The sequence below is a fragment of the Aedes aegypti genome, chromosome 1 (genome assembly GCF_002204515.2).
Source record: "Aedes aegypti strain LVP_AGWG chromosome 1, AaegL5.0 Primary Assembly, whole genome shotgun sequence".
Classification (NCBI taxonomy): domain Eukaryota; kingdom Metazoa; phylum Arthropoda; class Insecta; order Diptera; family Culicidae; genus Aedes; species Aedes aegypti.
The window spans coordinates 280,143,802-280,167,413 of record NC_035107.1 but is presented as its reverse complement, the minus strand read 5'-3'; the positions used below and the strand labels follow the sequence as shown (position 1 = coordinate 280,167,413).

The 23,612-nt window shown below is 41.5% G+C and overlaps 1 protein-coding gene and 1 pseudogene across 1 annotated transcript; one reads left to right on the top strand and one right to left on the bottom strand.

Moving 5' to 3' along the window:
* Positions 1-12,102: 12,102 nt before the first annotated feature.
* On the bottom strand, positions 12,103-14,364 carry LOC110674149 (annotated as a pseudogene).
* Positions 14,365-17,995: 3,631 nt separating this feature from the next.
* LOC110674148 (heat shock protein 70 A1) lies at positions 17,996-20,257 on the top strand. The gene has a single exon (XM_021837957.1). It carries the CDS (start codon positions 18,185-18,187, stop codon positions 20,099-20,101), a length of 1,917 nt encoding a protein of 638 aa, XP_021693649.1. The 5' UTR covers positions 17,996-18,184; the 3' UTR covers positions 20,102-20,257.
* The last annotated feature ends 3,355 nt before the right edge of the window (positions 20,258-23,612 follow it).

Here is a 23,612-nt window from a genome sequence, read left to right as displayed (position 1 = left end):
CTGGAGGAACTTGGAAACGGTGAACCGCTGTTTCTGGTTGAGTTTGGTGGCGGTTGAGGAAAGCGTTCGGGATATTTTTGAATTGATGAGAGCTCATGAAAAGCATCCGCCAGAACGTCGGCTATGACACCCGGGTCTTTTGTTGTAACACCGTCAACTTTTAGGGCCATACCTTTGGCCCGTCTTTTGCCATTGAAGCAGTTAATGCGCCGCCAGAGCTCAGATGACGACTGCTCTTCGGTAATGCCGTCCAGGAAGTTTGTCCAGGATTTGTCTTTGGCCTCTCGAATCACCTGACGGCAGGTGTTACGGGCAACCTGGTAGCTTTCTTCGGCAAGGGTCCAGTCCGGATGGTCTTCGGGAAATCTCTTTTTTGCGCGTTGGAAGGCCCGGAGCGCTTTCCTGCGGGCCTTGACTGCTTTTTTTGCTTCATCGGTCCACCAGTGGAGCGCGCGACGTCCCGGGTTGGGGCTTGTTTTAGGGATGGTAATAGACGCAACTTCGTTAATGAGGGCGGATAGGTCCGAGACGGACATGGGAGGGTGGTGTTCTAACTCGGTTTCGAGCGATGTTTGGAAATCCGGCCAATTTGCTTGCTCATACAACCAGCGTGGTCGCCGCGTTGTTTCGGGTGCCGAAGTGTTTTCCAAGGTTAACATGATCGGTGCGTGATCGCTCCCTCGGAGATCGCTCTCCACTGACCAGAGGAAGCGGTTGCTGATTTGAGTTGATACTAGGGAGACGTCAATCGCGGTGTCGACTCGTCCACGGGAGAAGGTTGGGGAACCGTCGTTAAGGATCGTTAAATTGAACTGGTTTGCAACATTAACAATGATGGAGCCACGCGCACAGTTGCGGCGGCTGCCCCAAGCTCGATGGTGGCCATTGAGATCGCCTAGGATCATCATTGGCTCTGGAATTTGCTTAAGAGCATCCTTGAGTCGGGATTCTAAATTGGGCTGCTTGCCGTTCGGTAGGTAAATGGAAGCCACCGAGACGGAGAAGGGCCACGGGAGGCGGATTGCAACAATCGGTAGATCAGTGTCTATCTTGATCTCGCTAGCGGAGAGTTCGGCGGCCACTCCGATGGCAACCGATTGGTAGATGTTGGCGTAATTCTTAGTGTACCATTGGTATTTTTTGCCTAGTGTATTGTTCATTACTTCAGGTGTTGCTCTGTGGATCTCTTGTAGAGCCAGGACCACAGGCTGCTGATCCCGCACTAACATTTCTACGTCTTGAAGGTTGTGAAAGAAGCCATTCACATTCCACTGCGCGGCAAGGGCGATTCGGCCACCGCGGGCCATATACGGGTAGGTTCTATTGGAGGCGATGTTCTGGGAGGGGTTTGGGCTCGTGCTCAGCGAGTGGGAGACGGAGGTTGAATAAGACAGAGCTTCACCAATCAAAGGTGGTGATGAGCTACCCGCCGAGGGCAGAGTACTCTGGTTGGTGGTATTTTGGGTTGGATTAACAAGGGATTCGTCACCCGGGTTTGGGTTTTCGGGGAGACCGAGGTCCGTACTGTGTGCATGTAGGAGTTGTGTCATGTCGTTAGCACAGGGGTGGGACTTACCGCCCGGGTTGAAGTGCCCGGGGTGCCCAGGAGGTAGGGCAGGGGTGTCCGCGGAAATTATTGTCGCTGGACCGTAATGGGTTATGTACAGGTCATCGTACTTATCAGTGTTTGTTGCTGGTGGGGAGAAGCGTGGTGTTGTGCCCGAAGAGTCTTGGATTTTTGTAAGGGATCGATACTTGCTTGGACAATTTCTGATAGGGTTTCTTCTGGGGTGAGGTTCATCACTCGAGTTAAGGCCATAGAAGGGCCTAGAGCTGCCAACTGGCTTGATCGGTTTTTCCTTTAAGGGGTTTGCCACCGGACGACGCCGGGGGATGTTCTCTACTTCCGGTGGGGCAATGACTTCCGCACTAGGAGGGCCCCGACTAGTCGAGACCTTATCCTGGAGTTTGTTTCTAAAGTTGTTAACCAGGGGGATTGTGATGTTATCACTCGACCCTGTAATTCCCTCATCATCCTCGCTACCGGAGTTTGCCCACGAGTGCCGGAGGTTGTTCCCTGATTCCGGTGGGGCCTTGACTTCAGCATCAGGGGGGCCCCGGCTACCCGAGGCCTTATCCGGGTTTCTTGGTCCCTCGTGGTCCGGTAGGGGGAGTATGAGGTGATCACGCGACCCTTTCTTATTCGTTGGATTTGTTTTTGCATAGTAAGATGCGGCAATGTCGATGAAGCAGCTAGTTGTTTGTGCGGACTCCGACAGAGCCCCACCGGTAGAAGCTGACGGTGAGGCCCCCGCTACCGGCAAGGGTGTCAGACCCGCTGTTAAGAGGGACGATACCCCTGAAGGACCGGCTACTGCCAACCGAAAGTCGCCAACTGCAGCTCTCCAAAGGTCGTACTTCCGTGCATTTGTTAGTGCATCCTCCGGGATGCGGTGTTCTGATCCTCTTGGGTCAGGTCTGTTGTGATTAGCAACGTCTTTGGTCTTTGGGTAGATATTCTTATTTCCGATAGAGCTTGCCGTCGAATTCCGGGAGATGTACCCAAGTACCGGTGGAGCCATGACTTCCGCATTATAAACGCCACGGTTTCCCCAGGCCTTATCCTGGAGTTTGTTTCTAAAGTTGTTAATCAGGGGGACTGTGAGGTTATCACTCGACCCTGTAACTTCCTTGTCGTTCTCGCTACCGGAGTTTGCCCACGAGTGCCGGAGGTTGTTCCCTGATTCCGGTGGGGCCTTGACTTCCGCATCAGGGGGGCCCCGGCTACCCGAGGCCTTATCCGAGTTTCTTGGTCCCTCGTGGTCCGGTAGGGGGAGTATGAGGTGATCACACGACCCTTTCTTATTCGTTGGATTTGTTTTTGCATAGTAAGATGCGGCAATGTCGATGAAGCAGCTAGTTGTTTGTGCGGACTCCGACAGAGCCCCACCGGTAGAAGCTGACGGCGAGGCCCCCGCTACCGGCAAGGGTGTCAGACCCGCTGTTAAAAGGGACGATACCCCTGAAGGACCGGCTACTGCCAACCGAAAGTCACCAGCTGCAGCCCTCCAAAGGTCGTACTTCCGTGCATTTGTTAGTGCATCCTCCGGGATGCGGTGTGCTGATCCTCGTGGGTCAGATCTGTTGCAATTAGCAACGGCTTTTGTCTTTAGATAGGTTTTCTTATTTCCGATGTGGCTTGTCACCGAATACCGGGGAATGTTCCCAGGTTCCGGTGGAGTAATGACCTTAACACTATACGGGCTCCGACTGCCCGGGACCCTATCAAGAGTCTCGATTCCGTGGATGTTCCTTAGGGGGATTGTGAGGTTATCATTCGACTCTGAGCTTCCCTCATTGTCCTGTGGTGAGCGTTTTAACGTCATGCTATCAGGGGACCGGAGGTTGTTACGGTGAGGTGCAAGAGTAACATTGTAGATACTGGTCGTTAGGGCAGATCCCGAGAAAACTCTAGCGGTGGAAACTAACGGTGAGGCCTCCGCTAACTGCAGGGCCGTTTGAGCCGCGTGGAATGAAGCTGATAATCCTGAATGGCCAGTTATTGGCAACGGAGAGCATCCATCGCCAACCGGCCTGGAGTTGTACCGTGAGAAGTTGGTGGTATGCCTTTTGGGTGTATAGTTTTCCTTTCTTGAGCCTTCTTGTTTTACCCGTTGATCCTTTGGTCGATGTTCTTGTTTTTTGGTAGCCATTAGTGGATGTTATGGCAGTGTGCAGAGTTTGGTGGGCGGCTTAAGAAGTGATAACTTCAGACTTCATCGTTCATCTCATCCGACGAGAACAAGTCGGAAGGGATGTATAGTTCTGATGTTTGGGAATTTGTTTTCGGAGATTCGTCCTCTGAGATTTCCATCGTGGTTTGGTCTGTTTTTGTCCGTTTGGTGATAGTTTCTGAACTATTTCTATTACCGAGTGACTTTTTATGGGAAGGATTACCATTGGTTGGCGTTGACGAATGGCTATCGTCAGCGTTGTGCATGGTGGTGGCCGTCCTCTTTTCTGACCCCTTTCGAAGAGATTCGATTACCTGGCTCTGAATCACGTCCTTTTTCTTCAATAGCTGGTTCTCGGCTACTAGGTCTTCAATCGTGCCATGCTTTCGGGTTAGTTCCAGCCGGTCCATGGCAGATGTCGTAGCATCGGCGGAGGAGCAGTTTTCTTTTGTGCCTTTTTTTCCCTTTTTGGTACGTTGGGGTAAGGCGATTTGGTCATTTGAGGATCCCTTGAAGGAAGCTACTGCGGTGGCGGTCGGCAGTCTTTCATTAACCGAGGTAAACGCAGCCTCCAGGGCTGCTATTCTTATGTCCCTTTCTGCGATCATTGTGTCCCGTTCCTTAATCGAACTGATAAGTGCGTTAATTTGATCGTCCTTTTCTTGATTTTCAGCGATTAAGGCACTTAGTTTCGCGTCTTTTTTTCCAGTTTCGATGAGTAACCGGTCGAACTTTGCATTCAGTTCAGCAAAGCGTTGGTCATTTCGGCAGCGACGATGGAGGCGGCAGTTTGTGTGCGGTGTTCACTTTCGTAGATTCTACGGGCTGCTGGGTATCCGATACCCATGTCGACCCGAAGTTTTCCAATTTCCACTTCCTTAGCGTACGTGGGGCATTTTCTGCTTGACACCGGGTGGTCGCTCTTTTTGCAGTGTTTGCAAAATACTGCTTCCTGGCATGGGGCCTCGGGTGTATGTGTGTGCTCACCACAGCAGTTGCTGCACGTTGGAGTTTTTTGCTGGCATCGGGCACGCGTATGGCCGTAGTCGAAGCACCCATAGCATAGCATAGGTGCTGGATAGTACGGCCTTGTTTTGCAGCGAATCCAACCGAAGTCGATATTTTGCGGTGTCACTGTTCCGTCGATCGTCAAGATCAATGTCGGTGTTGGTACGGATTCGTTGCCCTCTCGCCGTGTGATACGACGGACCGCGGTAACTCCCTGCTCCTTTAGTTCGTCGAGAATCTCCTCCGTTTCATAGTTAACCGATTCGCGGCAACTGATCACGCATTTGCTCTGATTAAGCACTGGGTGCTCGATGATTTGGATTGGGAATCCGTCGCTCAGCTGCTTCATTCCCTTCAGCTTCTCTGCGTGTCGCTGGTTTCGTACCTTAACCATGTAGGAGATTCCTTTCCTTTCCGGGTAAGCATCAGTAATTTTGACGCCCAGATATGCTTCGACCGACTTCCTGATTAGGGTCGGTCTATTCGGCAGATTTCGTTCGGCCCCTTGAATCCGTAGGATGATCACTTGCCCGTGGTCGCCCAATGGATCAGCCCATCCTGGCAGGGTTGGTCCTGTGTGTCTTCCATCCCTTTTATTGGAGGAACCAGGGTCCCCCGGGGAATGAGAGAGATGAGGGTAGGCCCCCGACATCATGTCGGGAGACTACCAGTAGTTGTTTGCGTCTTTGAAACTTTCCGCAATAATAACACTCCCGGGCAATGGATTTATATTGTTTACCCTAAATTAATAATTCTTCTACCGCGCCACACAGAGCTTTTAAGAATCACCAACCGTCAATTCAAATTCCAAAGGACCCTACTATGTCGATATCTTCGCCACCGCCAAGCGGTGGGTAGTCGAACCAACGTTCGTTAATCAAGTTGTGAACGTGCTCCAATAACGACTCGAAACACGTGATGGTGGACACAATGGCCGCCAGCACTTGTTCAATAAACGTTTGCCCACTTTCTTAACTGTAAAAACAGCTCACCTGGCCGATTTCACGATGGATGCCCACAGTTCCGTAGTGGTCCGCGATCCCAACTGCACTTTTAGCCCAACTCACTGGGTAAAACTCAGTAAAAAATCACTAGCGACGGAGAAAATACTCTACCTCGAGTAGGAAAATGCGACTGGTCGCGGTAAAACCGAACTGTCGAATGACCAGGACCGTATTTAAAGTAGACCTTTAAGAGACTTGCAACAAGACTCATAAAAAAGTGGTGTTTATTGAAACTGTGTCCTGCGACGGAGGATACAAAAGCAGAACACTTCAAGAGGACTGTCAAACTGAAGACTTCATCAAGTACCCCATTGGAACGGAATCAGAAGATGTATCTGAGCGAATTCCAATGTGAAATACTGAAGTTGGTGAGTTTGTTCCAGTTGGAAAGCTTATTCGTCAATTATTTTTATTAATTGGTGATCCGATGACTATCGAGTATCTGCATGGAAAACAAACGTTTTTAGTTACATTCTTAAATTTGTTTCACTGTGGAAGTGTATAAGTTTCATATTTTGTATCAGATTTCCGTACCTTAAGTTCCCGCTTCTCTCTTTCTAATCCACTATTGATGTTTTTGGTCGCCAAAACATAGAACACATCCTCTGTGTAACGAAATTTGCGATTACCAATTTTACACGAAATCTATAGTATAAAGGCTACATTGGATCATTATACGTTTATTCAATCGTTAATCAAACTATAGATGGTTCGTCACTATAAGTGTCGGCATAAGCCCTTATTTTAATTTGATTGTGATGCACATACTTATTCTTATATTTGTCGCAATTACTAGAAATAACATTTGAATAGTTCAACATTCAAAATGTCGACGCTTTGATACATAACTTTTTAAATTGTGGCTACATGAATCGCATCACTTACCAAGGTGAATCCTGATCATGTAGCTTTTAAACCCTCCCACTAACAAAACTCCTTCCTGTGAAAGCCATGGAGATGCAGAGGTGATCTCGGTCTCTAGTAGCTATGGACGTCAAACTAACATTCCTTTCCTTCCCCGATGACCGTAACGACGTGGCCGGCGCCGTTATTGACACAACTAAGCTTGGAGTCCTCGAAATGGAACATTGAAGATGCTATGCTACTCCCAAGCTACATCTGTTGGTTCCCTGTGCAATTTTGATTATTACAGTCAATCACGGAGTAGCAACTACGAATTGTACGGTCATCAATCATTATGCTTTATGGTGGGCCTAGTGTGGTGCTTCCTTCAAAGGGCAAAATGCCCACTGGAAGCATTAACGTGTCCGTGTCTTTAAAAAAAAGACTCTAAAAAAATATCTACTCACTTGAAAAATGTACAGTTTTTCGCGTTTGTTTTATTTTTTGCTTTTTCCCTACAAAGCTTAATATTTTTTGTAGATTAGCCAAAAAAATATTATAAAATTTATGTTTCGTGTGCTCACGGACGACACCTGGACTGGGGACTGTACTTGCATTTACCATCTCAAGTAGATGAAAAAACCGAATTTAGTACCATTTAATTCCACTAGAGTTTGTATCCTTTGACAGATACGCGTATTTCGACCTCAACTGTAAGGCCGTCTTCAGTGTCGTGTACTAATAAAATTTACCATCTTGGCAATCTTAAGTTCTGCTTCATTGTTCAAATATGCTTCAAACTGAATAAATCAAAATAACTAAAAAATTAAATGACTGAACATCGCAAGTACCGTTTTGATAGCGGCGTAGCCGAAAATTTTTTTATTGAAGAGATTTTGTGTCACAAGAGAAACCTATTCTACAATGTATTACTAATTCATAAAATTTCCCTGATTGTGCACGAATTTCCTTGAGAATTCCAAGTTTTTTCCAGGTTGAAAAAAAAATTCCCTGATAATTCCAGGTTTTTTCCAGGTTCTGAACCCTTCCCACTAACAAAAACTAATTCTCTAGATAACTGTGAAGATGCAGAGGTAGGGGGAGATCCCCCAGTACCGGACACTTAAGCCACTAAGTTCATAATTCGAAAAATATTGGTTTTATGGGCTCGTGTTACCCATTTATGATAAATATTATCATTTTTACAGTGTACAAAAATAAATTTGAAAATATAAATATGAATTTTGATATTGCTTTTTGATGATGAATTTTAGTACCAAATTGATCGATCTCGAAAGGTTTCACCCAATACCGGACAAGATCTGGAAATGCCTCGAATTCTGTAAATTTGATTATCATCGAATGTGTACACTATAGGATTAGTTTATAATTACCAATTCAATGCATTTGCTACATTTACAAGAATAACACAGTTCGACAAAAAAAGTCGATCTGAATGCACAGAGACCGGACAACCCGGGCTTGACAGTATAAAAATAAACAAAAATAATGGCGTTTTCAGAATGTTCGTGTCTGCCCCAGGTCATTTTTAAAATATACTTGAAATTTTTGCATTTTTTATTTAAAAATCTAATCTGATCAATAAACCGACACAGTGTTTTATATTCAGGACAGCGGAATTCATGTACCATAAAATGTTTTAAACGTTAAGTGTCGAGCACTCGACACTGAAGAAGTCTGTAAGTCGCAGACGAAATAGGCCTATCTGTCAAGATAAGCAACACATATTAGAGTTTAAAGGTATTTGCTCACCTTAGTGATTTTAGTATTTTATTTTTTTTTTTTGCAAAAAGTGAAGTGTTAAAGTTCATTTGTAGTTTTAAACATACTCTAATAATCCCTCCCAAAGTTTAATATAAAAAAGTGTAGGCAATATGAAGAGTTGTAATAAGATTTGCAGGAAGCCCTCCCCCCTTTTTTGCACCCTCCCCATTTTTAAAGTATCCCAAATGATGGAATATTTGATGTACAGGGGGTTGTCAAAATAACTGGGACAGGCAAAAATTGGGCCAACTTTGGAATGCTGTAACTTTGACAAAAATTGACCGATTTCAATTCTTTAAGAAGTAATGGACGGGTCAACTAATCTAGTTTTGAGGTGCATCCACGGAGATGAACTATGACCACCGGATGTCCCCAATGTCAGGTTCCTCCGGGAAATTACGGTGGTCCCAAAAGAGGCCATTTTGAGTCTACAGTTGCCCTATTTACGACAAGACATGAAGAATGAGCCGTCGCATGATATGCTTTGGTGCCAAAATCGAAATGTCCCCTATGCAAGGTTCCCTCGGGGCACTTGGCGGCGCCATGAGTGGCCAAATCTGTACAACACTCTTTTTTAATTTATAATAGGATATTTTATGATAAGCTAGGGAGAAAACAATATTGCGCGACATATTTTGAGTGAATAAATTGTTTGATCCCAATTCGGATCCACTACCGGCACCGATTCCGGGGAAATGGCCATATCTTGGTTGTTTCTGGATCGATCTTAATACTTGGCGCACCAATCGCTTCAGAATTTGATCTTCTATCTCCATGTGTAGTAAAATTTTGAATTTTTAGATGAGAACTTTACTGAAAACATGTCATAATTTTACTGCATAAGACATGCTTCCGGAAATCCGGATTATCACCGGTATCCGGTGGTCATAGTTCATCTCCATGGATGCACCTCAAAACTAGATTAGTTGACCCGTCCATTACTTCTTAAAGAATTGAAATCGGTCAATTTTTGTCAAAGTTACAGCATTCCAAAGTTGGCCCAATTTTTGCCTGTCCCAGTTATTTTGACAACCCCCTGTACATCAAATATTCCATCATTTGGGATACTTTAAAAATGGGGAGGGTGCAAAAAAAGGGGGAGGGCTTCCTGCAAATCTTATTACAACTCTTCATATTGGACTTAACGTTTTAAACATTATATGGCACATGAATTCCGCTGTCCTGAATATAAAACACTGTGTCGGTTTATTGATTAGATTAGATTTTTAAATAACAAATGCAAAAAGTTCAAATATATTTTAAAAATGACCTGGGGCAGACACGAACATTCTGAAAACGCCATTATTTTTGTTTATTTTTATACTTTCAAGCCCGGGTTGTCCGGTCTCTGTGCATTCAGATCAACTTTTTTTGTCGAACAGTGTAATTTGAGTTTTTCTTAGTTTGCAAGATGCCTATTAAAAACCTCTTTCATATATGATGAAAAATAGCACATTTTACGATGTTGTTCTGAAAGTTCATTATTCTTAATTTTATTGCATATTTGATACCATGATCGACGGAACCCATGAAAAATTAAAGTATTCTGAGACACTGATGCAATAATTACAAAGATATCATATAACAAATCAAGCTGTCCGAAACTGAGGGACAGGAGGTGCTTAACCAAAATTGTAATTTGTCCATATTTAGTTCAATTAAGGTACAAAATACATTCATACTATCAAATTAGGATTATGTTCGATCATGCTTGCAGGATCCAAAGTATTTTTTCATATTCAAAATATTTACTAAATTGGCTCAAAATTAAGTGGATACGTCAATTTTTTAAAGATTTTCAAACTTTTCTACTTTTTTAAAAAGGCATGCATATTTCAAGGATGTGCTATTCTACGCAATCATTAGTCTACATAATAGCTTTCTTTTCTACTAATACACCAACTTGATTGGACCATGATTTCTCAATGTTTCGGCTTTGTCCGGTATTGGGTGCTGTCCGGCACTGGGGGATCTCCCCCTATATTTGGTATTTAGTAACAATGGATGACATACTATCATTCCTTTCCTTCCCGATGGCCGTAAAGACGTGGCCGGCGCCGTTATTGACTTTATAATATTTGTAATTCTCGAAATTATACACTGAAGATGGTAAGCTACTCCCGAGTTCCGTTGATTCCAAAAACATTATAGTGTTCTGCTCAATCACGGGGAATTGGGTCCTAAAATGTTTAATGAAATCTTGTTTTTATTTAATGACACGAAAGAACATGTTACTGCAACTATTTTAGCAATTGTTCACGCTCAAATAACGGCTACATCATATTTAAACTTTACTTTAAAAATTGGGTTCATAAATGAACCTTGGCACTTTTGATCATGTTTGACGTTCGCTTAATCGACAAAAACACAACAGGGCTTTTAGTTTTAACACTGGGGTTGTTCCTATCTGACATTTCGGAAGGGACACGGAAAGCAAAATACACCCAAAATTTGAGTTTAAGCCAAGGAGTGTGACAAAATCTAAAAAAATGTCTTTTGGACTTAAACAAAAGATAATTATTAAAAAATTGAGTAAACATGTGTTTTTGGCCTATACTTAAGCGCTTGGCACTAAAATTGAGACAGGCCTTTAGGACCCTATTGCTCGGCCATCAATGATCATGCTCATGCTCATATGTAATCTAGCCAGAAGTTTACTGAAGTAGACTTAAAAACGTAAAATGTTTGGTATCGTCTCTGCTGAAAGCTTTAGGATTGATCCACTAATACAATGGTTTGTGTGAAATCTGACAAAAAAAAATGTGAGAAAATTCACTAACGATCGGACGTGACAGCTAGTTTTGAATTATTTTTATTTAATGGACAGAAAACTGACCAAAACCAGTTCAACCTTTTCTTCCTGGTGGCATTAGGCTATATCAAGGTGGTTGGTAGCTGGAAGTTGTTTCGACTTTCCAGAACTAAATAACAGAACTTCGTTTTACCATATACTATATGAATTATGTGCTTGCGCCTCGTGAATTCTCGATTACTTTTTCAAATCGACGTAAGTAACTATCATACGGTTTTGAGAAAGTTGATTAAGAAGAATCACATCCTTTCTTCTAAAATTGTTAAAAAAGGAATCCCCTTTTTTATTTTTTTTTACCGTGTACATCGCTTAAATTTTACCTGCAATCAGCTTGCGGTAAAACACTAGGTAGTTCCTATCATTCCCCACAAAAATTGTAAAATCGACTCAAGTAGTGTTTTGTTTTGACTCGTATCTAAGTCAGTTTGTCTCCCATAAAACAGAGTGGCGAAAGTAGCGATTGGGTTGTGAAAGTGGAGAATCTTACTTTCGTCGTTTTGTAAATCCGGAAATTGATCGTTCTAAAAGTGAAAAATCGAGTTGGTTTAGAGCGGAACGTGTAGAATTTCGTCTGCGAAACACGTAGGATTGATAAAGTAAGTTTGTTAACTTTTCTGGCTTGAGTCTGTTTGAATAAGTCTTCGAGAATTATGTTTTTGCTTAGTCTAATGATAGATATTGTATTTCAGCAATTATTTATTCAATAATGTTGAATCGAGAAGCATTATTTTAAAAACCTTATTCTCTAAGGCTTATGTCAGCAATTCCATTAAAAAGATTTAAACAAAAAAATCTATAATAGTCGAGATTTCGACACCGTGCTATGTCACAAGTAAATATTTTTGATTTTTGAAAATAATTCTGAGTTCGGTATGTTTGAGAATGAGAATGAAAATAATTATGAGAAAGTACGAAATAAATATGCGAGATATATTTTCACGAAAATAAATTACAACACAAATAATTGATTATTCATTCAGTCTACGAAGCTTCAAAATAATTATCACAATCAAAGAAAATTTGTTATTCTAATAGTATTCTCTACTAAAACATTCAGTCTCATTCACTTCTCCTTAGTCAACTTCCTCGACGGTTGGTCCCGTTCGACCACCGAATCCTCCTGCCTGTTGGCCACAGCTAGAGGCTCCCGCTCCGGCCGTTCCACCCTGATGCAATCGAGTCATGATCGGACTACAGACTCGGCTCAGCTCTTGCATCTTGTGCTCGAACTCGTCCTTCTCGGCCATCGTATTTCCGTCCAGCCATCGGAGCGTTTCGTCGCATTTGTCCTTCACGGTGTTCTTGTCCGATTCGCTCAGTTTGTCTCCAGCCGATTCGAGGGATTGCTTCAGCTGGAAACAGTAACCTTCCAGTTGGTTCCTGGCAGAGACACGCTCCCGTTGCTTTTCGTCTTCTTCGCGGTATTTTTCTGCGTCGGACACCATTCGATCGATATCGGCTTGGCTCAGACGGCCCTTGTCGTTCTTGATTGTGATGTTCTTCTCCTTTCCGGTACTCTTTTCCTTGGCCGAAACATTCAGAATTCCGTTGGCGTCCATATCGAATGTGACCTCAATCTGAGGAACGCCTCTCGGAGCAGGCGGAATACCTGATAGGTCGAACTGTCCCAGTCGATTGTTGTCTCTGGTCATGGCACGTTCTCCTTCGAACACCTGAATCGATACTCCTGGCTGATTATCTGCATAGGTCGAGAATATCTGAGTCTGTTTGCATGGGATTCGGCTGTTGCGTTCGATCAGTTTGGTCATGACTCCTCCAGCTGTCTCGATGCCCAATGAGAGTGGAGCCACATCCACCAACAGCACATCTTGGATCTTCTCGTCCTTGTCTCCACTGAGGATGGCAGCTTGTACCGCAGCACCGTATGCCACTGCTTCATCCGGGTTGATTGATAGATTCAGCGATTTGCCACAGAAGAAGTTCTGCAGCAGATTTTGCACTTTTGGAATGCGTGTTGATCCTCCAACCAGAACGATGTCGTGGATTGAACGCTTGTCCATTTTGGCGTCGGACAGAGCCTTCTAGACTGGTTGAAGTGTGGAACGGAACAGATCCGAGCACAGTTCCTCAAATCGAGCCCGGGAGATTTTCGTATAGTAGTCCATTCCGTCGATCAGGGCATCGATTTCAATCGTGGCTTCAGTGCTCGATGACAATGTGCGCTTCGCTCGTTCGCATGCCGTTCTAAGTCGTCGCAGAGCTCGAGGATTGTTTGAGATGTCTTTCTTGAACTTTCGCTTGAATTCCTCGACGAAGTGTGACACCATGCGATTGTCGAAGTCTTCTCCTCCCAGATGGGTATCACCAGCTGTGGCTCTTACCTCAAATAACGATCCCTCGTCGATGGTCAGAATGGAGACGTCGAATGTTCCACCACCCAAATCGAAGATGAGGACGTTTCGTTCGCCTTTGAGATTCTTGTCCAGACCGTAGGCCAATGCAGCTGCCGTTGGTTCATTGATGATTCGCATCACGTTGAGTCCTGCAATGGCTCCGGCGTCTTTTGTGGCCTGTCGCTGGGAATCATTGAAATAGGCTGGAACTGTGATGACTGCATTTTTCACGCTTTTTCCCAGATAGGCTTCGGCCGTTTCTCTCATCTTGACCAGAACCATCGAGCTGATTTCTTCCGGTGCGAATCGTTTCTTCTCGCCCTTGAACTCGACTTCGATCTTCGGTTTGCCAGCATCGTTGAACACCTTGAATGGCCAGTGTTTGATATCGGCCTGTATTTTCGGGTCATCGAACCGTCGTCCAATCAATCTTTTGGCGTCAAAAACAGTGTTCTGTGGGTTAAGGGCCACCTGGTTCTTGGCGGCATCGCCAATCAGCCGCTCCGTGTCCGAGAATGACACATAGCTGGGGGTTGTTCGATTTCCTTGATCGTTGGCAATGATTTCCACCTTTCCGTGTTGGAACACTCCCACACAGGAGTAGGTCGTTCCCAAATCAATACCGATTGCAGACATTTTTGCTTTCGTACTGATGTTTAACACTTTTTGATTCGAAATAATACACTTTTCTACTGTATTCACTTATTTCACTGCTTGAATTTGTTTCACGTTGAAATTTGCTTTTTACTTGCGTAGGATTGCGTTTTGGCGCTTTATCGCTCTTGCTTGTGATTCGTTCTCTTGCTTGAACTGTTATGACGAGAGCTGCTCGAACCGGGCGCTTATATAGTGGAAACGAGCAGATCTAGAAAATTCGAGCGCTTTCCACGAGGGTTCGAGCAGATTCGGGGAGGTACTCGACTGCTCACGGTGTCTCTGCTGAGTGCTGCCTACGAACGATTGCTGTTTTTTGTGTGTGCTCTTTATTGCCTTGTGTGAGTGGATGAGGGTAGCGATTGGGACAGGTAGACAGTCAGTGGTTCTCACACTTATTTGATTTAGACATCACAATTACATGGAGGGTGAGAATAAACTAGAAATATTTTTTATGAACGGGATTTGTTTGCACAGTGTTTGCTGTTACTTTGTTCGATTTGATATAGGGAGGAAGCTGATGTAGTTCATAAATGCTTCTATCAAACTCTGGCGAGGCAATCAGAATTTTCCGTGGATTTTCAGTTAGCAGTAGTTGTGAAACTATCTGAAAAAAAAAAAACATTTTAGTGGTCAACCCCTAATAAACAATTGGGTGAGCCAAAAGTATACATTAGTTTGAGTAATCTATAAAAATACATTTGGCTAAAAGGGACTAATGGCCATGAATACAACAGAATTTAAGAATTAATCATCTCTAACAGACATAACTGAACTGTAATTGATTATGCAGATTAGGAAGAATGTTCGGGAATTTTCAAGAACTTCATTCAAGAAGTCCGGAACATTCTAGAATAGCATTTTTTTCATAAGGCATCATGATTTTTTCGTAAAAAGTACAGGTGTGGAGTTTGGGAGGGCGTTTGAATAGCTCATTACTGTATGAAGATAGTCTAGTTTTAACATTCAAGATTTTATCCTCTAAATCTAATGTTTTGTGCTTCTAGAATTTAAACTTCTAATATTATCGACGTCGACCAAATGTAAGGAGGTATTGAATTAGATTTTTATGACAAAGATAGGTTACTGTTCAAAGTTTCTGATTGATCAATTAAAATTTATCACTCACTTCATACTAATCGATTCGTTTATTTTTAGACGTAGATAACATGCCAATTTTTAAGCGTAGGAAAGGATTTGATCACAGATGAAAATATAAACCAATGAGTCACATTGCAACAATTTTCCACGGGCAAAGCGTGTGCATGATACATATTCTCGAAACATGATCCTAAAAGCCGAATCAAAACAAACCATACGCACTCACACATGCTTGAATGTTAGCGAATGTCCTCGAATATTCTGCTGAACGAACGAACCATAACATTAGACTGGTCCACCAGGTGGATGTTGCTTTAAAGAAGAGAATGATTCTTTTTAAGTGATGTATTCCGGATGGACGTAACAAACGCACATTCAAACCAAAAATTTTAAAATTTCAAATTGCTGTTATTTTGAACAATTTTACCAGGAGAAAAACTTGAAATTTTTCAATTCTTAAATGGAATTTCGTTTTAGATTGGTAGAATGTGCAAATATTTGGAAAATGACAAAACTGGCATGCTCTAGTTTCTAGTATGAGCTTCTAGTATGAAAATCGACATGCGCTGTTGTTCAGAGCACTGTATATTGAATATCTTATTTTTATACTCATGTAACCCATATGACTTTCTTTTGTATGCTGTTGTAATTTAATTCATCATTTTTGTTTTGGAATTCCTATTCCTTTCTTGATATATACCCGCATAGAAAAATACAATTTGTCGTATTTTTCAAACAATAAGAATCTTTTATCTGTTAGGGTCAATATATCACAAACGGTACATTTTTTGTTGGACTATATGAATTCCACAGCTCTAGACTATTAAAAACTGTTTTTGTAATGTATGGAAAATAGTGACAGTATATGATACTGTTCAGAAATTGTTAAATTATATGGGAATGAAGACTTGTGTGAAATTGTAGCATTATAAAACAACCATCTGTGGAATTGTTCATACTGCTATTTGCGCAACACACTTACACACATGTGTCTTTTACTTTATTTTACCTTAACATTACTGTTTGGGAAACAGTTACCCGCTATAGTATTCGTGAGCAGATTCGTGAGCGTGTCGTAACACCCACTCTTGAAAAATTCCATAACAGCTATGTGATTTTTGCAAAGTGACATACTAAAATTTTAGTTTTATTGAATAACTTGATCTGAAAATATTTTTTCATTGTGTTTTAGCACTTTTTGAACAAATTGCGTGAAAACAGATAATTAAAATAAATAATTTAGGTATGAATATAATAAAATAAAAGCTGATGTGATAGTTTTCTAGCGTGTGTGTTTTAATCATTCAGAACAAGAGTAAACAAAGTGAAAAAAATTTTCTGGTTTGTATTTGGAAAATATTTGTAGTTTTTGAGCAGAACACCAAGAGTTATTCGATTTAATAGTAGTAATGGTAAGTAATAAATCGAACTAATCACAGGTAACACATGACTCATTTCATTTTTTTAATACTAACAGGCTTTGATGCAGATTTCTTTACGACGGAAACTGATGCGGAACCAATTGAACCCTCCACCCCAGAAAAATTACCGGAACCAGACTGCTGCTGCTGTTACCCCCACAAGAATATGGAAAGCTTGGAGTTCAATGTTTTCCGAGACACATTCCCGTAAAGAAGCTGTTAAAAGATTGGCTATAAGCTATAAGCTATAAGCTGCTCGGAAGATGCCAACTAGGAATCTATCGGAAACTTTTTCATTGCGGTCAGCAAAATAGTGTACACCCGATGTTAGTGGAGAATAAAACAATTAATAGTCTAAATTTTTCTTAATGTGGAATAATGCAATATGTTATCAATGCAGATTTTGTTCATTTGAAAGTGTTCTTTTGTAAATAAATGACCGGAGCTGAACGTATCAAAATAATGTTTCGTACAAATAATTACTTATTGTATTATTTCCTACATTTTTTCCTTTATTTCTTCTAAAAATATCTTCAGCAGATTTACAAATCGTATGGCGAGTTATGAAAATAGTTAAATTTGCCATACGATTTGTAATACTGCTTAAGATGCTCGAAATGGGTTATTTATTTTTTTAATGGTATAAATTTAAAAGAATAATACTGAATACAGTAAAAAGCACATAAAGTACAATTAATCAACAATTAACCAAACATTATTCATTTTCTTAGAATTTTATGGTTTTAATGTTTCTTAACTGTTTACCATACCATAAATTTAGCGAAAAATGGATGGTATATCTACCTTTCGGCAAACTGTTCATGAAAAATTTTGTTTGAAAAAATCGTCGTTTTCAAATGGTTACATAACTTAACCGCCTATTCCCCACATTGTTATTTTCTCATTTACTATTATCCAATCTATCAAAACCGTTCGCCGTATGGTTCATTTATTGTTACAAGGCATGTTGTATGAAATTATTCAGATACGGTTGGAAATGGTTGAGTACACTACGGGAAACAGTACAAATATGGTTCGTATCTATGCGGGTACCGCTTGAGCAAATTCCAGAAGCAATATATTTTATAATTTTGAACCAGTCTAAAACAGCGTCCATTGAACGAACACATTGAAACAGTGCGAATATGACCTAACGAAAAGCGAAGACACCGTCATCGTTCGAGCCCATACTCATACGAAAGTACTCGAACACCCGTGGAAAGCACTCGAATTTTCTAGATCTGCTCGCTTCAACTATATAAGCGCCCGGTTCGAGCAGCTCTCGTCATAACAGTTCAAGTAAGAGAACGAATCACAAGCAAGAGCGATAAAGCGCCAAAACGCAAATCTACGCAAGTGAAAACCAAAATTCAACGTGAAACAAGTTAAAACAGTGAAATAAGTGAATACAGTGTAAAAGTGTATTATTTCGAATCAAAAAGTGTTAAACATCAGTACAAAAGCAAAAATGTCTGCAATCGGTATTGATTTGGGAACGACCTACTCCTGTGTGGGAGTGTTCCAACACGGCAAGGTGGAAATCATCGCCAACGACCAGGGAAATCGAACAACCCCCAGCTATGTGTCATTCTCGGACACAGAGCGGCTTATTGGCGATGCCGCCAAGAACCAGGTGGCCCTCAACCCACAGAACACCGTTTTCGACGCCAAACGATTGATTGGACGACGGTTCGACGATCCAAAAATCCAGGCCGATATCAAACACTGGCCATTCAAGGTGTTCAACGATGCTGGAAAACCGAAGATCGAAGTCGAGTTCAAGGGAGAGAAGAAACGATTCGCTCCGGAAGAAATCAGCTCCATGGTTCTGGTCAAGATGAGAGAAACTGCCGAAGCCTATTTGGGAAAAAGTGTCAAAAATGCAGTCATCACAGTTCCAGCCTATTTCAACGATTCCCAGCGACAGGCCACAAAAGACGCCGGAGCCATTGCAGGACTCAATGTGATGCGAATCATCAATGAACCAACGGCAGCTGCATTGGCCTACGGTCTGGACAAGAATCTCAAAGGCGAACGAAACGTCTTGATCTTCGATTTGGGTGGTGGAACATTCGACGTCTCCATTCTGACCATCGACGAAGGATCGTTATTTGAGGTAAGAGCCACAGCTGGTGATACCCATCTGGGAGGAGAAGACTTCGACAATCGCATGGTGTCACACTTCGTTGAGGAATTCAAGCGTAAGTTCAAGAAAGACATCTCAAACAATCCTCGTGCTCTGCGACGATTGAGAACGGCATGTGAACGAGCGAAGCGCACATTGTCATCCAGCACTGAAGCTACGATTGAAATCGATGCCCTGATCGATGGCATCGACTACTATACGAAAATCTCCCGGGCACGCTTTGAGGAACTGTGCTCGGATCTGTTCCGTTCCACACTTCAACCAGTCGAGAAGGCTCTGTCCGACGCCAAAATGGACAAGCGTTCAATCCACGACATCGTTCTGGTTGGAGGATCAACTCGCATTCCAAAAGTACAAAATCTGCTGCAGAACTTCTTCTGTGGCAAATCGCTGAATTTATCAATCAACCCGGATGAAGCAGTGGCATACGGTGCTGCGGTTCAAGCTGCCATCCTCAGTGGAGACAAGGACGAGAAGATCCAAGATGTGCTGTTGGTGGATGTGGCTCCACTCTCATTGGGCATCGAGACAGCTGGAGGAGTCATGACCAAACTGATCGAACGCAACAGCCGAATCCCATGCAAGCAGACTCAGATATTTTCGACTTATGCAGATAACCAGCCAGGAGTATCGATCCAGGTGTTCGAAGGAGAACGTGCCATGACCAGAGACAACAACCGTCTGGGACAGTTCGACCTATCAGGCATTCCGCCAGCTCCGAGAGGCGTGCCTCAGATTGAGGTCACATTCGATATGGACGCCAACGGTATTCTGAATGTATCAGCCAAGGAGAAGAGTACCGGAAAGGAAAAGAACATCACAATCAAGAACGACAAGGGCCGTCTGAGCCAAGCCGATATCGATCGAATGGTGTCCGACGCAGAAAAATACCGCGAAGAAGACGAAAAGCAACGGGAGCGTGTCTCTGCCAGGAACCAACTGGAAGGTTACTGTTTCCAGTTGAAGCAATCCCTCGAATCGGCCGGAGACAAACTGAGCGAGTCGGACAAGAACACCGTGAAGGACAAATGCGACGAAACGCTCCGATGGCTGGACGGCAATACGATGGCCGAGAAGGACGAGTTCGAGCACAAGATGCAAGAGCTGAGTCGAGTCTGTAGTCCAATCATGACTCGGTTGCATCAGGGAGGAGCGGCTGGAGCTGGAGCCTCTAGCTGTGGACAGCAGGCAGGAGGTTTCGGTGGTCGAACGGGGCCAACCGTTGAGGAAGTTGACTAAATTGAGTTGAGATACGAGACTGAATGAGAGTTAGACTAAATGATGTTGAGTATTATGTATGAGCGAATGAAAGGAGACTGATTGTAGTAACAAATTTGTAATCATAAGTAGAATGTTTTCACGAAAATAAACTATAACAACTATTAATGCAAATAATTTTGAATTATTAAATAGGAGCTAAACATTCCGAAATCCTCGTTTAATTTGTATCTAATTAGTAGGTATAGGTCCTTCTATTTGGTCGACATTCTTGATCTTCCATTCAATCAAAATCAAGTTTGGTATAACTATCTTCTTGGCATTACATCCGAATTTGAGAGGAATATGCTTTAACCTTGGCATTTTATTGTAAAACATAGTAGATGTAGAGTCAGGTCTTCTATAAGACGATTCCACCCTCTTTCCTTCCACGTATCATCTCAGAAGATGTTTATGGGATGAAGCTGATTTCTCGATGTTTATGGAATGAAGCTTATTACCTCCCAAATTTCATCAGAATAGATAGGGCAGTAGCTGAGAAATTGCGGTGGGCGTCAAGGGGATGGCAGCGCGTAATAGGACTGTGTTTCACATCTGTTGCCATTTATGTCGTTCACTAACCTTGTACTAAAGTGTGCATTGAACAGTTACCTTTATTGACCGATAATAATTTGGGACAGCGAATAATGCACAGTGAAAAAGAATCTGGCATCTTTCAGTCGATCTTCAAGTTGATTCTCTCATATCATTTCAGAGGCACATCCAAATTTTTGTTAACCTTGTTTTCAGGCTAGCCAATTGAGGTGTTAATTTTTAAGGGCTAGGAGTAAATAAAATTAGTGAATAGTATTTACCAAACAAATACTTAATAAAGAATGATAATATTAAAGTAGATCAAGTTATTAGAGATTTAAGTTGATTTGGAGATCCTATTATATCAAGTATGTAAGAACATGTTGTGGTTGGATATGTACGGTAGGAGGAAATAGCGGCCTAAACCCTCCGGTTGTTTGGCGATCCTTGAATGTCTAATATACAAATGAGTGAATTAGTTCTGGTGCAGAAATACTTTTAGAATCTAATCATGATGTGTACCGTTTCTTGACATAGTAAAATATGTTATATGATTCCAGATCTGAATGATTACTGTAAAAGCTTCCAAACGTTCTATATATCTTTGCTTTCAAGATTCAGCAAATCTTGTTTCTTAATATTCTTCTTGAATTTCATAGTTCTTGCAGAAAGTTTCACTATCTGTTATATCTGCACGCAATGCTTTAATCCATTGAGTAAAAGCTTTTACGTTTTTCGGGAGCTTTTCGCCGGTTTCTTTATCTTGAGAGGCATTCAATATATCCATACCCTTGGTAGCAGCTATTTACAATCAACTTTATTTTCTCTAGGCTTCATATGCCACCATTCACTTTCACCCGTAACGCAGTTAATGGACGTCCATTCGAAAAGCTCTCCCATCATCTTTTCGCCACTCTGCACAGCTGTTCGGGAAGCATGTGCTCTAACCACCACCCACCCAATCATCGTCATCATCGCCGGTCGGGCGTCGTCGTCATCTCATCTCCACCAGGAATTACCCGACCCGAACGCGCTCGCTTACTGGTTCGGGTCGTTCCACTTAGGAGTAACTGGGCCAAATTCCTGGCTATTAATAGATTTTCTAATTTTTATATGTATTTCATTTTTATGAAATTTGTAGGTTTGCTACTTTAGATTGCGATATTACTCTTCTTCTTGGCATTACGTACTCACTGTGACAGAGCCTGCCTCTCAGCTTAGTGTTGTTATGAGCACTTCCACCAGTGCACAGTGGTCCAGGAATCAGTTTTACGCGGAAAGATGCATTTTGAGCTTTAGAATGAAACATTAGACAAAAACGGTCTTCTACAAAGTTGTTTGTATTAGTTAAGCCCTTTGTTTGGTGTTATTGAAAATTAGGGTGGGCCACATTTTCATAGAAATTGTGTAACTAACTTTCTTATTTGTAGAAATTATATTATACATGCTTCAGCAAAGTTGTAGACCATTCAATTTCAAGCAACTTTGCTTAAAAAAGTTTTTTTGTATCTCTTAAATTGACCGATTTAGAGTTTTTTTCCTACGGTGACATAGGGTGGTCCGAACAAAACTGGTTTTCTGGCTCTAGAGTCTTCAATTCAAATTTCTCATCAAAGTAGTCTATGAAACACTTTCAGAGCTTTAAAAAATGCGTAATTTGGTGAGTGAAGAAACTCGCTATCTTATTCCGTTTAGGAGTTATTGTTGTTTTTCTCTCAAAAACATGCCTACTTTGATTGTGAATATCTCTGATTGGGGCAAACATAAAAAATATCTTTTGACGGCATTCAAAGGACAAAATAAAATTGTATATTATATCAAAAAATTACAGATGTGTTATTTTTGTAACTCTAATAAAATGCCTTGAAAAATAAAGGATTTTAAGTAGAAAAACTTTAATAACTTTTGAACCAAAATAGATATCATCAATATTTTTGCATGAAAATTTGCGTTTTATTAAGTTCTTAAAGTCGTTCATAGACGACTTTGACGAGAAATCTAAAATAAGAAACATAGGGCTCTAAAACTATTTTGAAGATTTTCATAGTATGTATTTCTTTATTATTTTGCATTTTGAGCATGAAAATGAAATTTTAGACAAAAATGGTCTTCTACAAAATTGTTTCTTAAAATGTAAGCTTACATACTGTGTCATTTGAAACTAGGGTGGTCCACAATATCACACATATCATATAATCAACTTTTTTATTTGCAAAAATACTGGTATATGCTCTTAGACAAAGCGGTAGAACTTGAAATTTTGATCAACTTTGCCAAAAAAAGTTTTTCTGTAGCTCAAAATTTGACCAATCTAGAGCATTTTTTCCTAATCATCGCAGGGTGGTCCAACAAAAAAAAGTTTTTCAACTCTAGTTTTTTTAATATTATTTTCTCGTCAAAGTCGTCTATGAACGACTTTTAGAACTTAACAAAACACACATTTTCATGCAAAAATATTGATGATATCTATTTTGGTTCAAAAGTTATTAAAGTTTTTCTACTTAAAATCCTTTGTTTTTCAAGGCATTTTATTAGAGTTACAAAAATAACACATCTGTAATTTTTTGATATAACATACAATTTTATTTTGTCTTTTGAATGCCGTCAAAAGATATTTTTTATATTTGCCCCAATCAGAGATATTCACAATCAAAGTAGGCATGTTTTTGAGAGAAAAACAACAATAACTCCTAAACGGAAGGAGATAGCGAGTTTCTTCACTCACCAAATTACGCATTTTGTAAAGCTCTGAAATTGTTTCATAGACTACTTTGATGAGAAATTTGAATTGAAAACTCTAGAGCCAGAAAACCAGTTTTGTTCGGACCACCCTATGTCACCGTAGGAAAAAAGCTCTAAATCGGTCAATTTAAGAGATACAAAAAAACTTTTTTAAGCAAAGTTGCTTGAAATTGAATGGTCTACAACTTTGCTGAAGCATGTATAATATAATTTCTAC